The sequence below is a fragment of the Hirundo rustica genome, chromosome 13 (assembly GCF_015227805.2).
Source record: "Hirundo rustica isolate bHirRus1 chromosome 13, bHirRus1.pri.v3, whole genome shotgun sequence".
Lineage (NCBI taxonomy): Eukaryota > Metazoa > Chordata > Aves > Passeriformes > Hirundinidae > Hirundo > Hirundo rustica.
The window spans coordinates 1,028,528-1,043,117 of NC_053462.1; the positions used below are offsets into that span (position 1 = coordinate 1,028,528).

The window sequence follows — 14,590 nt, forward strand, 5'->3', positions numbered from 1 at the left end:
CAACTTATATTGGTGCATGTACGTAAGGAATACAAAAATGTACTACAGAACATTTTTGAGAGATAACACACCTGATTCCTTCTTTCAAGCCATTCATAAGGAATCCTTATTAATGCTACTTTTTAAAATCCTAAGCCTGACAAGCCAGGAAGGTAGTGCTGTTACAGAGGAGGTGCAGTTTGCTGCGGAAGGTCACGGTGAAGGGAACCAAAGAGATGACTGCAGAGTTACCTGGCCCTCTCCCGTGCTGCATCTTCTCGTGCTTTTTCCTTCTCTTGCCTCTGCTGTTCAATCCGTGCTTCCTGCTCCTTCCTCTTCATCAGCAGCTCCTCCACCCGGGCCTGCCGCTCCGCTTCCAGGGCTCTCTTGCGCTCCTACCCAGGGAAAGCAAACTCTCACTGCTTTAGGCATGAAATACACAGGAATTAGGAGAAACTATTTTAACATCTGCAGAGCCAGAATGAAACACAAACCTGCATTTCATTGTGCCCCTGCAGCTGCAGACCCACGGTACCTGAACTGCCTCATCCCGTGCTTGTTTCTCCTCCTGCCTTCGCTGACGCTCCTCCTGCAGCTCATTCAAGCGCTGCTCGTACTCCTTGAGTTTGTTCAGCACATCGTGGCGCTTGTTCTGAGCTTCCAGGGTGTTTATAAAAGCAATTTCATTGACCTGAAAACAACCAGAAAGTGTAAGGAAAGACCCAAGAAGTTGAAATAGGTTTCACTTTAGGGAATTTCATCCATTTGTTAATTACCCACTTGATAATTAAACTGGTGGGACATTTCTCCAGATGGGTTGGAAAATCACCGACTTGAGAATAAGTCTTTAGGTTTTGTAATGATTTTTTTATTGTTTTGTTTGTTTTAAATAAGACAGCCCATGGAATAGAAAATCTGAATTGTATCAGGGAAACAAGAAACTTTGGGTAAAATACAGAAAAGCTCTCTCAATTCTATCAGCACTGAGACTTCACCGGTCCATTCTCTCAGTCACAACGTGCAATCTTAAACCTCAAATGGATGAATCAGTAAAAGACACAAGTGCTAGCAGAATCCAACAGGGCTTTTGAGTTAACTTTAAATACATGTGTACTTACTGATCAAAAAAGTGAAAGTATACATAGTATAGAAAAAGAGAAAGCTCATGGTCTAATACTTCTTATCCATATAGCCTGTTTCATGAACATGTATTATCTTTTTCAATCACAGGACAGTGCAATACATAAGAACAACAAAAAAAGGCTAGCTTAAAAGAACTTTAATGTGTACACTGAATAAAACAGGTAAAGAGAACAGATACAGACAGACAAAAACAGATCATGAAAAAGGCTGGTAGGATCATGTTTGTAACTTTGTTTACTGACTAGAATCCATTTACAGAATGGATTTTACAGGTCAGTAAACAAGCAAGCACTGGGAATTTAGATAACCAACTGGGCAGCAACAGTTACCATGGTCTGCAGCTACCCTACCCATCAGCTATCTCTCTAAAGCCTTCTGGCCCAATTAACCTTGATTTCCAGAACATAAGAACCTCAGGAGGCAGCAGATCCCACACACTTAAACACACACATCTGCTTATCTGGGGAACTATGGCAAGCGTGATTTAGTTAATATAATTACAGAAGTCACACTGGTGTAATGGAATAGTAATCAATGTATGGCAGACTGAATTAGGTAGTCTAGAAATCCTTTTAATCCAAGAGAGAAACAGCAACTAAGTAAAAAAGTGCAATCAGTTTTGTTGTGCTTATCTTGAAACACAAATGAACAGCTGCATCAATTACAGCTGGGATACATGCTCATCATATAACGAAACAGTCTTGAGGAGATACATGTATCTTCACTTGGGAAAAACAGCCTTTAAAATAAAATACTTCATTTATTTTATGCTGGTTTTGGTTGGGATAGAGTTAACTCTCATTGTAGTAGCTAGTATGGGACTATGTTTAGGATTTGTGCTGGAAACTGCTGACAACACAAGGATGTTTTAGTTACTGTTGAGTAGGGCTTGCACAGCAACAAGGCCCAGGGACCAAAGGGATATCTAAGACCACAGGACATCATATGCAGCAACAAAACTCGGGGGAGGTTGGTGTGGGGCCACTGGCTTTTCAAAAAAGAACAAGAAAATGAGCTGGAGCTGGAAAAGCAGAGAATTGACCATCAGATCTTCTAGTCCTTCCAGGAGGACTAGGTATTACCAAAAATGCTGCAACACTGTGAGGAACAAAAGCAGCAAGATAATGATCAGCTCTTTATTTCAACCTATCTCTTCTTCCACACCAACCCACCATGATGTCTAATAATAGCCAATTAATTTTAAGTCACTTTAGAAAAAATGCACCATTTACACATCAGCATTTACCTGTTTCATGGATCACATGCTCATATCTAACCTGCACTGTCCTTCACAAACTACTCAAGAACACTCCAAGGTACAGCATATAAAAAAGCACAGCTATTAAAGTTCCTCTGAAAGCAAAGTCACTTACCTTGGCTTCTTCCTCTTGTGCTTTTTTCACAATTGCTTGCAGCTGCACTTCACGTTTGAATTCTGCATGGAGTAACTTCTCCTCCATCATCCTGCGCCTTTGATCTAACAATTCTTCTTTCCATTTCCTCACATCTTTCTCCTACACAGGAGTCAATTCATTACTAACACAGCGTGTGACAACAGGGCCTGAATTTTCCTCAGCATTTTCTAATACCTGAAGCATTCTTCATGCTAACAAAATATTGTCATGCACTACACAAAGCCTGCCTTAAGTTTAACCTGACACACTGCTCCAGTTTGGTGAGTTTGACCAAATGCAACACATTTCTATATACATAGTCATACCTTCCCTGAACCTGAGATGGTCTCCCTAAAACAGCAAGAAGTTCATGATTTGATATAATGCTTTCTTTAATTACTGTAATGCACAAGTCAGCTGTAAAAACTAATCAGATGACAACTTTATTTCACCACTAGTATGAATCTCTAATATGTCTACTATGTGGAAAAAAATCCTTTTCTGAAAGGCAGCAGAGCAGCCCTTTATATCACAGAAAGCTTACCCTCTCCATTAATTTCTGAAGCTTCAGTGTCTTTTCTTCACGTAACTTTTCCCTCAGCTGTTGAGCTTTCATTTGTTTCTCCTCATGCTTCTTTTTGGATTCTGCTATTGTTCTTTTAATAAAAAACAAAGTAGAACAAAAGCAAGTTAGACAGTATTAACTGACAGTGTAGCAAACATCTCTATGCCATTTCACTAAGAGAAAACAAATAGGCCACTGGAGGGCAATTATTTCCTGTAAATGTGAATACTGTTCTTCTAGACTACTGTATTTGGTGGACAACGTAGCACAAGCCTACTCATGGAGGAATATAGAGCGATTTCTCCAGCACTTTCCACCCAGAGACCCAAAGAGAGTAGATTTACGAAGAGTCTCCAGCAGCCATGGGTTCAGTTGCTGGTTTTCCCTGGCTGACCCAGGCAGGGAACAACTGCAGCACCTTTTGCGAGAGGGTGACGAGAGCTTCTCGTGCATGTGGATGCCGTGGCCAGGGGGACGCGCCGGCTCCTCCTCCACTCTGTCTCCCCAGGAGTTGCTCTGGCGCCACGACTCACGAGCTGTGCAGATAAAAACAAAGGTGGGGATTATTTAAACACGCTTTTCTACAAGAAAAGCCATTAATAAGGATTAGTTTCCCTAGTTCTCTCTAAGATGGGTTTCCTTGAGCCTAGGTGCAAATACGGACTGAAGCATCTTTCATATCTGTCCTTTTATAATGTGATTTTATCCAGATTTTAATATAAAACTGGATTAAAACCTGTAAACTTCTAATAGAGACATGCAGAAAGAGAACTGAAGAACAAAGAGACACAGAGACAGTCTGAACACAAAGTCTATCTTTCCTCAGGAAACAACAGAGAAAATAACATTAACTCACAATGTGTTGGGCAAACTTCTGAGACCTTAACTGGCCAAGAATAAAATGGGAATTTTTCTAAGTTTTTGCTGTCATTTCCATTGTAAGCACAGTAATATTTCAAAATTTACCTTCATAATCTGCCAGAACATCATTCCAGTCCATAGACAAACCACAGAAGGATATGCTTCCATTGCCCATATTAGCCTGAAATTTAATATGAACCAGACAGTAAAAACATAAACCTTAACTCGCAGGTGCACACACACATTAAACAGTGCCAATTCAGCAATATTCAGCAATGCTTCCAAGCAGAACCGGCCACCCCAAAGGCAGATGCTGTTCCTGCTCTGACAGTAAAAATGAAGACTTTGGCTTCACCAACTCTTCCACAGCAGCAATGAACATAACAAGTCCCAGCTCCTCCTGTTCTGCACCCAGAAATAGGCAGCAAGCTCTGAGGGCTCTGCACCACGCAGCAGCACTGTGCTGAGCGGTAAAAGAGCCAAAACAAAACCAACACTGTGCTGCTGAGTCCAGTAAGACTGAATATCCCTCCTGGCATAGTTATTACATGGCACTATTTCACACGTCAAACAGGTTATGTCAAGGCCAAAGCAAACACTAACAAATTCTGTATTCATTCTCCACTGACAACAAAGCTTGAATCTGGGTACAGTCAAATGAACTGGACACTCACAGAGAAGTCACTGTCATTGTCAGTCTCGATGTTAATGTCATTGTTTTCCTCTGCCTCGATCTCTCTGGTTAACTGCTCCTCCTCTGCAATAGCGCTGGCAATGGCTTCTTCATTTGCCTTCTCCAGCCGATCTGCTAACTCTTCTTTCTTAGCAAGGACTTCTGCCATGGACTGGAGGAAACATGACGCCAGAAAAAAACACCAAAATAAGTAGCAGGCACAAAAAGGAGGATTCCACACAGTTAACAGGAATTATATGTTATTTTGTTCAACTTCTCTTTACCTACCATTTTTTTACTGATATATTTTGTGAAGGTAGCTGAAAATATAAACCCCACTAGAAGTGTTAGCAACTATTAACTCATTTAATAACTATAAGAAACGTGTGAAATTAATTATTCACATAATTCAAAAATGTACAAACGCTATCATTAAAAGCACAGTTCTCCAGTAATTACTGTTTTATATACTTACTCTTAGGGACTAAGCAAGGCATACTCTGAGACATGAGGGCATGCCATGCTGTTACCTCTACAAAAGAGGCCGTGCTCCAAAGTATTATTTAAAGATGAAAATTATCTGCATGAACTGTATCTGGAAACTTTACCATAGTTAATACAATGGACTCTAAGGCTGTACTTGTTTTTCAACATGAATGACAAGAGAGTGGAACAAAAACGTAAGCCCGGATATGCTGATTGTCTTTTCCTTCTCTAGTGCCCAGCATTAACCAGACAACTTCCACTCTAGCACCAAGCCACGTGCCACAACACACCGACCGGTGTTTAAAGCAGACTGATCTGGAGCAGTAAAATGCTTCCGTGAGACACAGATCCCACCAACCTGGCAGCAACCTGAACTGTTAATAACTGAGCATCTGAAACAACGTTAGTGGGTGAGATGCTTGAAATCTGCGCTAAAAGCAAACAGGTACTTGGCTTGGAAATTATCTCCAGTTTGCAAAAATTAAAGGGCAAGTGATTTACAGAAAAACTGCAAATCAAAATTTTAATCTAGTTTCTGACAAAACCAAACCAAACCAAAACTGAAACAAACACAAACCCCTAAAAACCCCAAACAACACAAAGTATGAAAATATAACCTGGATTTTATGTAACATTACTGCAACTCTCCACTCAGAGAATCCCAGTGAAGCACACACTCCGAGATCTGCAGAATTCTCCAGACAGGAAAGGACACTTTTTTGGGAAGCCAGATAAAACCAGAAAACTGACTTCACAATTTTTTGCTTTAAGAATGACATTTCTCCAAATTACTTGCTGTAAAAGAAGACCCAGCAGAGCAGCTCAGCAAGTCTTAAAAGGCAGAGATCTGACTTTGTTTCTAACAGAATTTTGATATCCCATGTGTTCCCAGTTTGGATGATGAGCAAAACTGAAGTAAGACTTTAATGAGAGTGTGACTTAAAATGACTGCTAGTGGAAGGAAATGAAAAATTAGCACAAACATTAAAAGAAGTAATGAGAGCACAGATCTTTTTATTCCAAATAACATATTTGTATCTTTCTAGTTTAAGCTCCAAAACTTTACCAGAACGAAATCCTATAACGAAAAGTATCTGCGCAATCAATTCATTTTTGTTACAGAAAGTGCCTCATAGGTTTTTCTACAGTTTTTACATAAAGCTAACTGTAAACACTGTGCAACACACACTGAGAAAATTAAGGCTTAGATTTATTATTCACTCACCAATCTTACAAGATTTCTTACCAATCTGACAGCACTCACATTTGAAATATCTGAGGGATCCATTTCAGTTTCAGGTTTCGTTTTTTCTGTTTGATACCAGTCTGTAGCATCAGTGCTCTGGGGGGAGGCTTCATTCATCTGCTGAGTTTTTGAACTGCAGTCAGTACTGGCGAGCACTGGAGGCATCTCAGGAGCTGGTTCTAAGGAATCCCCTTGCAATGCTGTGCCAGTGCTCCCATTGGCTTCCGAGGCTGAGAGCTAACAAGAGGCATTTGCAAGATTAACAAAATGGAACATACTGATTTTTAAAGTCAAGAGTCAAATTTTAAGGAAATACCTGGCAACAACAGTGAGTGATGCAAATAATTTCACTTATTTCAGGCGCTCATTACCTTGCAAAAATCGGATTTTTCTACCTGAAATCTATGCATGAGATATGCTAAATGCTGACTTTCTGGAAAACATAGAAAAGCTGTCCACAGCATCATAATTTTAACTGGCCTATTTGCGCTGACACCTTACTGCATTTCCATAAATGCAACTGAAATAACCATTATTTTAAAAGCCTTTTCCCATCTGGTTAGTTCATAAAAGCTCTAGCCAACACCACCTTTAGAAAACACTCTGAAGAAAAGTCACAAGATTTAGATTAGAAAATGGTTCAAAATGATGTACTGACCTGAGTCCTTTCAGTAAGGGGACCCTGATGTAAAGCATCCTTCTGTACCAGCTCCATGCTTCTGGACTCAGCGGCTGAGCTCCCATGCTTGTTTTCTGCTGGTGGTGAAATCACATTTTCTTTGTCACTGTCACCTCTGGACTTCAGTGATTCTGCAGCTGCAGGAGCTTTTGTTGCCAAAGCTGTGGATCGAGATCGAACGGGCCTTCCACGCTGAACCGTCTCCCAACCCTCTGCGTCCTTTCGATCTACGTGAAAAAAACCCCATTCTCAGACAGGAACACTTATAAATAGAAGCATTAGAAACAACCGTTTTATTCCAGTATTACACAAGTTGTGGGAGAAAAATTTTCTCTCTAAAAATCAATTTAAAAAAAAAAAAATCAATTAAATATTCCTCAGCAAAGCTTTCTACTTCAAGGACTGCTATTGGAATTACAGACACTGGACACCTCCATTCATGGGACACGTTCTGTTACTGCAGTGGGAAATGGCAACGTGTACTTAAGCTTGCAATGCTTTTTCCTTGCTATTTCATGAGATGGTAAAGCACAACAAAGCAACCACATCTACTCCTCTTTGCAGCAACTGTAACATTAGAGGCCTTTGGTGAAAGTGCAAGTACCGACACAACCGCATGACCCCGCACGGAAAGCAGAAATGTGGCTTACTATCCTTACTATTCTGCCAATGCTTTCTTTACTTCTTTTTCTATTTGTTTCACTCTGATAACAAAAATACACAAATTGGTGTCAGCTTTTAGAAAACTGCTTTTCCTGGATTCCACGAAATAGTGAAATACTGCTACAATGGGACTGCAAACTGAAGGAGGAAACAGAAAAGCAGTTTTCTTCAATTTACTTTGATTTCTATGTAACTGTTACATATAACTTTCTGATCAATATATCTGATATTGGTACATACTTGAAAACCATTTAAAGTTACATCTGTCTGCCTGAAGGGTCAGGTCATAGGTGTGACCAGATTGCTAGATTTCAAGGTGAACCCCTTCTCCATATATAACATTTTTGTAGCCAGCAATTAATAGCAGCATATAATCTCCCACGTATCTTGGCACAACTCTAAGCGACTCTTTGAATCCTGACAGTACAACTCACAAGTGTGAAAGGTAAGCTCAGGCCTGTCTACTTGCTGAACAAAAAACTCTTGCAAAAAACGCAAGAACTGTATATGTATTGTCCAACATTTGGCAAAAGCTGCTTTTAAGATCATTCACATGAAAGGATGAGAAGGGTGTAGGAGATGACTTTTACCTGGAGAAGCAGAGATGCAAAAACGATGCAAAAACTCCAACACTAAACTGCCTGTTTTACAGAGGGTAATAATCAAAAATACAACTTGTATAAAAAATTCATTCTCTGGGTATTTCTAAAGTTTTTATTAATGAAGATGGTCATGTAGCTCAGACACAAAGACCAGAGCTAGAGCTGAAACGTTAAGGTTTAACATATGAACTGGGCTGAAAGGCCTTTAGGTGGACTTGAACTGATGTCCATGAGCAGCAGTAACCAGTGAACTGGGAATGAGCCAAAACCAGAACTAATGGCACTTTCATCCTTTGCTGCCCTTGGCATCTAGCATTTTACAAACACTGCTTATTTAACTGTTGGCTTCTTTTAACATCTCAGGAGGAAACAGCAGCCTGGTCCAACAGCTGGTGGAACTCCTGAGTTACCAGAGAATTTGACTGGGATTTACCAGGAATGGACTGGAATTTATCTTCGCTGAGCAGCTCAAGCAACAGCTGTTTTTAAATAACTATAAAACTGTTCACAAATGAGAATAGTAATGACAGATGCAAAAAAAAAAAAATCTCGTCTTTTACTATCGAGACTGTTTCATCCTAGAAAAATTGCCGTGTCTTTCAAAGTAAACAAAATTCCCAAACTGAGTGAATGAACATAGCTGATCTCTTCAGATCACTGCTGGTACCAGAGCCTGCAAAAAGCCTTTCTGTGTTCCTTCCCCTCATGTGCATTTGCACACATTTCAGGGTGTCCCACTGGCCAGACATGGAAATGGCAGTCCAAAACACACCAATTACATTTTCCTTTGCCACAGACCTCCCATTTGACCCCTGTAGGCAACTTTGACCTTCTTTTCATTTCTTCATCTTCATATAGAAAAACTATCATTACCTACAGGACTTAGTGATGGGAATATATTGCCCCCTCAGGGCAATTCTCCAGGCAACAGGGTTTAATTCCCCAGGAATCACAACCAGATTTAATGCAGAAAGCTCACAGCCTTTGGCTCTGCACCCTGAAAATTTTGTTCTGAAAATGGAAGTCACCTTTTACATAAAAGCATGGTTTCTACATTAAAAGGATCAGAAGATACCCTTCTGTAGTATCTACTACCTAAACATAATTTTACTAACATCTAGATAAAAAGCTGTATTATTCATATATATGTATCTTAATAATTGTACTAATATCTTGTACTAATATCTACTAAACTTTATTCTACCAAAAAAGAATACTCTCGCCTGTCTTGCCTAGTTGTTCTTTGTCTCGTGGCATATTTCTTAGCAGTCTAAAATGACAGAATTAATCAGAATAAAATTATTCAGAGCATAGAAAAGCCATAACCACACTTACTAAAGTAAAAATGAATCTTTCCATAAAAGCCATACACGTTTCATTTTTAATTTGCATTTGTTCACTGTCAGATTCATATTTATTACCCAAGACTCAACCAAGCATTTTAATAGCCCAGAAATACTATTTAAAGGATATTGTTTGGTGACTTCTACACAAAGCAGTTTTTAATGCATGTACGTATTCAGACTCCTGACCTACCTGGAGCCAGTTTAACAGTGTGATGCCAACTGACAATTACAGTGCACCAGAAGATTCTGTTCCTTTTAATTCACCATGCAGTTCAGTATTCAGTCACTTCCAGGCATGGTTTTTAACTAAGAGTTTGCAAAGCTAATATGTTTATTGACATTAGATCACATCTAATGAGAGACTAAGTTAATACTCAGTAAGGCATCAATCGTCCTCCATATTTTTTCCCTGCATCTGGAATTCTTACAGCCCAGTAGCCATCTCCACAGGCTATGTATCACATGCTGGGTTTGATTACTCCCAGAGCTTTGTAAATGAATAATTCATTTGCCTACCCTGATCATTCTCTAGTTTCATGTGAACTTGGCTGTCCCTGCCTGCTCTTGTGTAGCCTGGATGTGACAAGCCATCTGTTACCTCCAGGCCCTCCCAGCCACCAGGCTCTTGGGAAGTTGCTCCAGCTGGAAGAACTGGCCAAGGAGCTCACTGGAAACACCATGAACAGAAATCCAGGCACCTGTGAGCAAACTCTTGGGCGTTCTACCTTCTGAAAAATTTACTTGCTGGAAACATCCTGCCCAGCCCAGGACAGCTGCCTGAGGGGGCTCGGCATCCTGCAAAGTCTCCAGTCTTAGCTAATTTACAGAGAACATCTATTCACAGCTATGAGCAATTCATACAAGATGTTAGCAACAGTAATAGCAATAAAAACCAACCAGATTTCAAGTAAGGCAACAGAAAAAAAGCCAGTGTTTCTGAGAAATTCACATGTTCTAGATTGCTCTTAATTATTTTAATAGTAAGTACCTACTTCCATTTCTAACACACACTTTAAACTTGTAACTCATCTCACTTTTTACCACAGGCACCAAAGAATTCATGACCAGAAACTGCTCAGAGAGTAAGAACAGGCTACATTTCATATTGTAAAAAACACTCAAGCATGAAAGGCATTTTTTTAAAACTCATTAAAATATTGAGGGTAACAGTAAGTTTAATGAGGAAAATGAGATAAGATGATTTAACCTCATTTAATTATGCATTCAGAGAAGGAAAGATTAAAGAACTATATGGAAAAATAATGCATTTTCTTTCTCCCTAAGGGCTTACTTAGTTAGATTTGGAAATTGCATCAACCATGAAACAGATACAGTATCATACCACTCATCCACATCACAAAACCATTGTGAGACCTAATGATAATGCTGTTGGAAATCACTGGAGAAAAAGCGTCTGGGGAAATCCTGAGGCTGTAAGGCCCAGCTGGGCTTTGGGTGGGCAAGGGAGCATTATTACAGGAGGCAGGAGGAATCCTTCCCCCAAAGCCCACGTGCACCAAACAGCTGGGAGTGCATTAGCTGGGCAAGGGGCACAGCAGATGACACACGAGCCTCAGAGCTGCTTCAATAATGCATGTGAAGAGCCTCTGTGGCTCTCTTCACATAAACATCACAGACTTTCATAAGTGAGGATAACTGGATCTTACCAAAGTGATTCCACCTCCAACACAAAGGGCATCCTGCTCCTACAGAGAACTTGGTTTGTTAAAAACAATTCAGCCATGAGGGAAAAAAAAAAAAAATCACTGAAATTCTCCAATGCTCAATGTCAAAAAATCAGAGATTCCTAAGAAGAAACAAAGTCTAGAGGCATAACTTTTATTTCTTAAAATGAAATGTTTCAACTCTGGATTGCATCGTACATTTGATTTGAAGATCACAGAACACTTGTGGGCCACTACTACAGGAACTAAGGGGCTTCTCTCTTTTTGGAGCTCATCAGCTGCAAGTAACATTCAATAAAAGACAGCACAACACTAATTCTTCAGACCTCTAAAAGCCTCTGAAAGTAACATAAGGATCAAGTCTTCTGTTTTCCCTCTTAGCCTCTTAAAATACATTATCCATACTGAAATACAAACAACTTTTACACCCTATGTAGCTAATGACACTCTCCATATGCACAAGAGCACCTAATAAAGGTATTTTAGCAACAGCTTGGAGCCTGTCACTAATTTGAGTGATAATCATCAGCAAAAGCTTTTCTTACACGTGGAATTACACATCAATGGTAGTGCTGAAAATTCAAACAGCTCCTGCTCTCTAAGCAGCTCACTGCAACTGTGCACAGCAAGCTATTCCCTCATGCAAGCTGCAGCCATGGATCCCCCTTCCAACCACCATCCTTGAGTACGGCTTTGATGGTTCAGCTCTGAGCAGAGGAATCCACTCCTGAACTCATTCACGTTACAGTGCAAGACCCCTGGACAAGGTGTTTTACTTCCATAATAAGCCACAAATCTGCAAGTCACCATACATGGCTTCTACTACTCCTAGGTTGAACATACAACTATCTTAAACCGATACATGCACTTCCTGGAACTTTTTTTTATCAAAAAAAAAACCAAAAAACCAAACCACTTTTAATTTTTCTTTCAGAAGATCTATTTCTACATCCTGCCTGATGGTTTCGTAGGAAGCCATCTGAGACCACACATGAAGAAAATAAAATTATGAAACAATTCATAACTAAATGTGGTAACTCTTGTATTCCAAGGAAAAAACATCAATTGTTAGTTCAGCAGTTTTAATAGCACGTTCTCCCAGGACATATAAACTATCTCGAGCTCCTCCCAGATTCCTGTATGTGCATTATTCTTTATATTGTTAAGCCATCCCAACTTGCAGTCAGTTAGATTGGCAGCTCGTGACCGAAGACCTTTTGCTTCTTGGGATGTTATAAACTGGTATTTTAACAGATCAAATTTTAATTAGTGAAAGTACAGCAGAATGTTACCTACACGTGAAAACACACTTTTGTCTCAAACTTAACTATTGCAATGTAAGGCTGCATGAATCTTTTACCTCTATATTGAATTGAAACATTGTGTTTTACAAAACTAGGTTGAATTTTGCTTAGAACATAGCTCACCACATTCTGAATTGACTTTATACCACAGAGTTTGTGAAAACAACTGAAGCCACTGAAGGGGACTTGCCATTTTTCCGCAGTGACTTCTGTGCCGGAGGTACCAGGCAGGCTTGTGCTGTTGCCAGCTCAGGATTGGCAGCTTTACTTCCATGGTTGGCTTTTACCTTATCGGCCCAACTTACACCAGAAGGAGCCAGGCGTGTTGCAGAAATTGTCACTGCAGGGTTCCTAAATGAAAGTCACAGCTCTTTTTAGTGTCTGATCAAGTCACAGAATTGTTTGTTAGAAAGCTTTATCAGTCTGTCAGAATAATGCTGTACAGAACTACTTCTCTGCTGGCAAACTCTCCAGGTTGCAGCAGTTTACGCTGAAAAGTTGCTGTAATTTGCTCAACAAATCTTTGTTTTTAATAAACACAATGAAATTCAATCTTTGTGATACTAATTTCTAAAGGCATTAATGTTTCTGGCAACCAGAGCAATGCATAATAACAAATTCTACATACTAAATCTTGAAAAATACTCCTGTCATTTTAAGCCTGGTGTTTGACCGTTTAGTACTCCCAATTCCTTTTCATTAAAAATAAAAGATCCTTTTCCTACTCATCTTCCACATAATTTATCACACCCTTCTTGCTATCTCTTTTCCAAATTCTTTTCTTTTTGCATCAATGCACTTGGATACCTCTGAATATCCTTTTTTCTAGTTTCTGTACTTTTCCTACTTTTTCTACACTGCTTTGGGGAAGATATGAAGATGCCTACAGATATGAATCATTAATTTCTACAGAGGTACACCACTACCTTCTCCTCTATCCCCTATTCCTTTCCTAGTAACTCCTAGCATTCTACCAAAAAATTCTATAATACTAAGCATGTCTCAGCCCTTATTTTCCAACCCATTTTCTCTCTCATACACAAAATACTGTAGCTCTCTGGGGTTGCCTTGCTTTGAGACAAACAAGTGGACTAAGACAGAAGAAAAAAGTTTGCAAGTGTGAAGGATAGAAAACTCATCTTGCTGTTCCCTGCTCTAACACGCACGGTTGCTCATCATGTCCCCGTGACTGTGAATAAAACAGTTCCAGCAGCAATAGACAATATATAAAAATACAAAAAATGCAATTACAGCCAAATAAGGCTTAGCTGAAAGACTAATTGTGCTGAGCAGCTCTGTTCTAATAAAAATAAAAGAGTATTGATTTCCACCAGATTCAAGTGTTTCATTTGAATGCTTGTGCCTATTTTCTCTCCACCACCTCTCAGGCATTTCAGCAGATGCCTCTCAGATATGGTCAGGTAGGTATCAACAGATTCACCTACACAGGGCCTACACCAAACACACTTTGTAGTATTTTTGTAGAAATATTTGATATGCACATTTCAGAGAGCTCAATCCTCAGAGTGCTGACCAAACAGCCCAGTATCACATCTCTGCTGAGGGCACTGGAACCACTGAGGAAACTGGGCAGTGTGTTCCCTAGATCCCAACAAACCTGAAGGGACTACAGCACACAGACGGAGAAAGATTCCAGCTGGACACATCTGTGCTCTCCAGACTGAGACAGCAGCAGACAGGGCCGCTCTAAATCTGTGCACATTTCTGTTGAATGGCTTCCAGACATTTTCATTACAACAAGTAAAAGATGCTTCACTGTAGCATATAACATGCTCTACATTTGAACTAGTATCAGTTTTGCCACACATCAGAATCATCATAATCTCACTTTACACTCATTCTTCCTGACCTGTATGCATTTCTGCTCGCTCAGCTGGCCATTCACATTGCATACACTGGCAATTTTAAAATGCCAATTACAGACATTTTGACCTTTGTTTTGT

The 14,590-nt window shown here is 39.8% G+C and overlaps 1 protein-coding gene across 4 annotated transcripts in view; it reads right to left on the minus strand.

The window, feature by feature from the left end:
* Positions 1–14,590, minus strand: part of SCAPER (S-phase cyclin A associated protein in the ER) — a 138,915-nt gene that overhangs the window by 100,955 nt on the left and 23,370 nt on the right. For all 4 annotated transcript variants that reach the window (XM_040077406.1, XM_040077407.2, XM_040077408.2 and 1 more), the window contains 10 exons: positions 12,817–12,977; positions 7,006–7,253; positions 6,366–6,584; positions 4,617–4,787; positions 4,048–4,123; positions 3,500–3,617; positions 3,061–3,172; positions 2,496–2,636; positions 515–670; positions 232–374 (listed from right to left, as the gene is read on the minus strand). In XM_040077406.1, the coding sequence (XP_039933340.1) occupies positions 232–374; positions 515–670; positions 2,496–2,636; positions 3,061–3,172; positions 3,500–3,617; positions 4,048–4,123; positions 4,617–4,787; positions 6,366–6,584; positions 7,006–7,253; positions 12,817–12,977 (1,545 nt within the window). The remainder of the gene's footprint in view (positions 1–231; positions 375–514; positions 671–2,495; positions 2,637–3,060; positions 3,173–3,499; positions 3,618–4,047; positions 4,124–4,616; positions 4,788–6,365; positions 6,585–7,005; positions 7,254–12,816; positions 12,978–14,590) is intronic.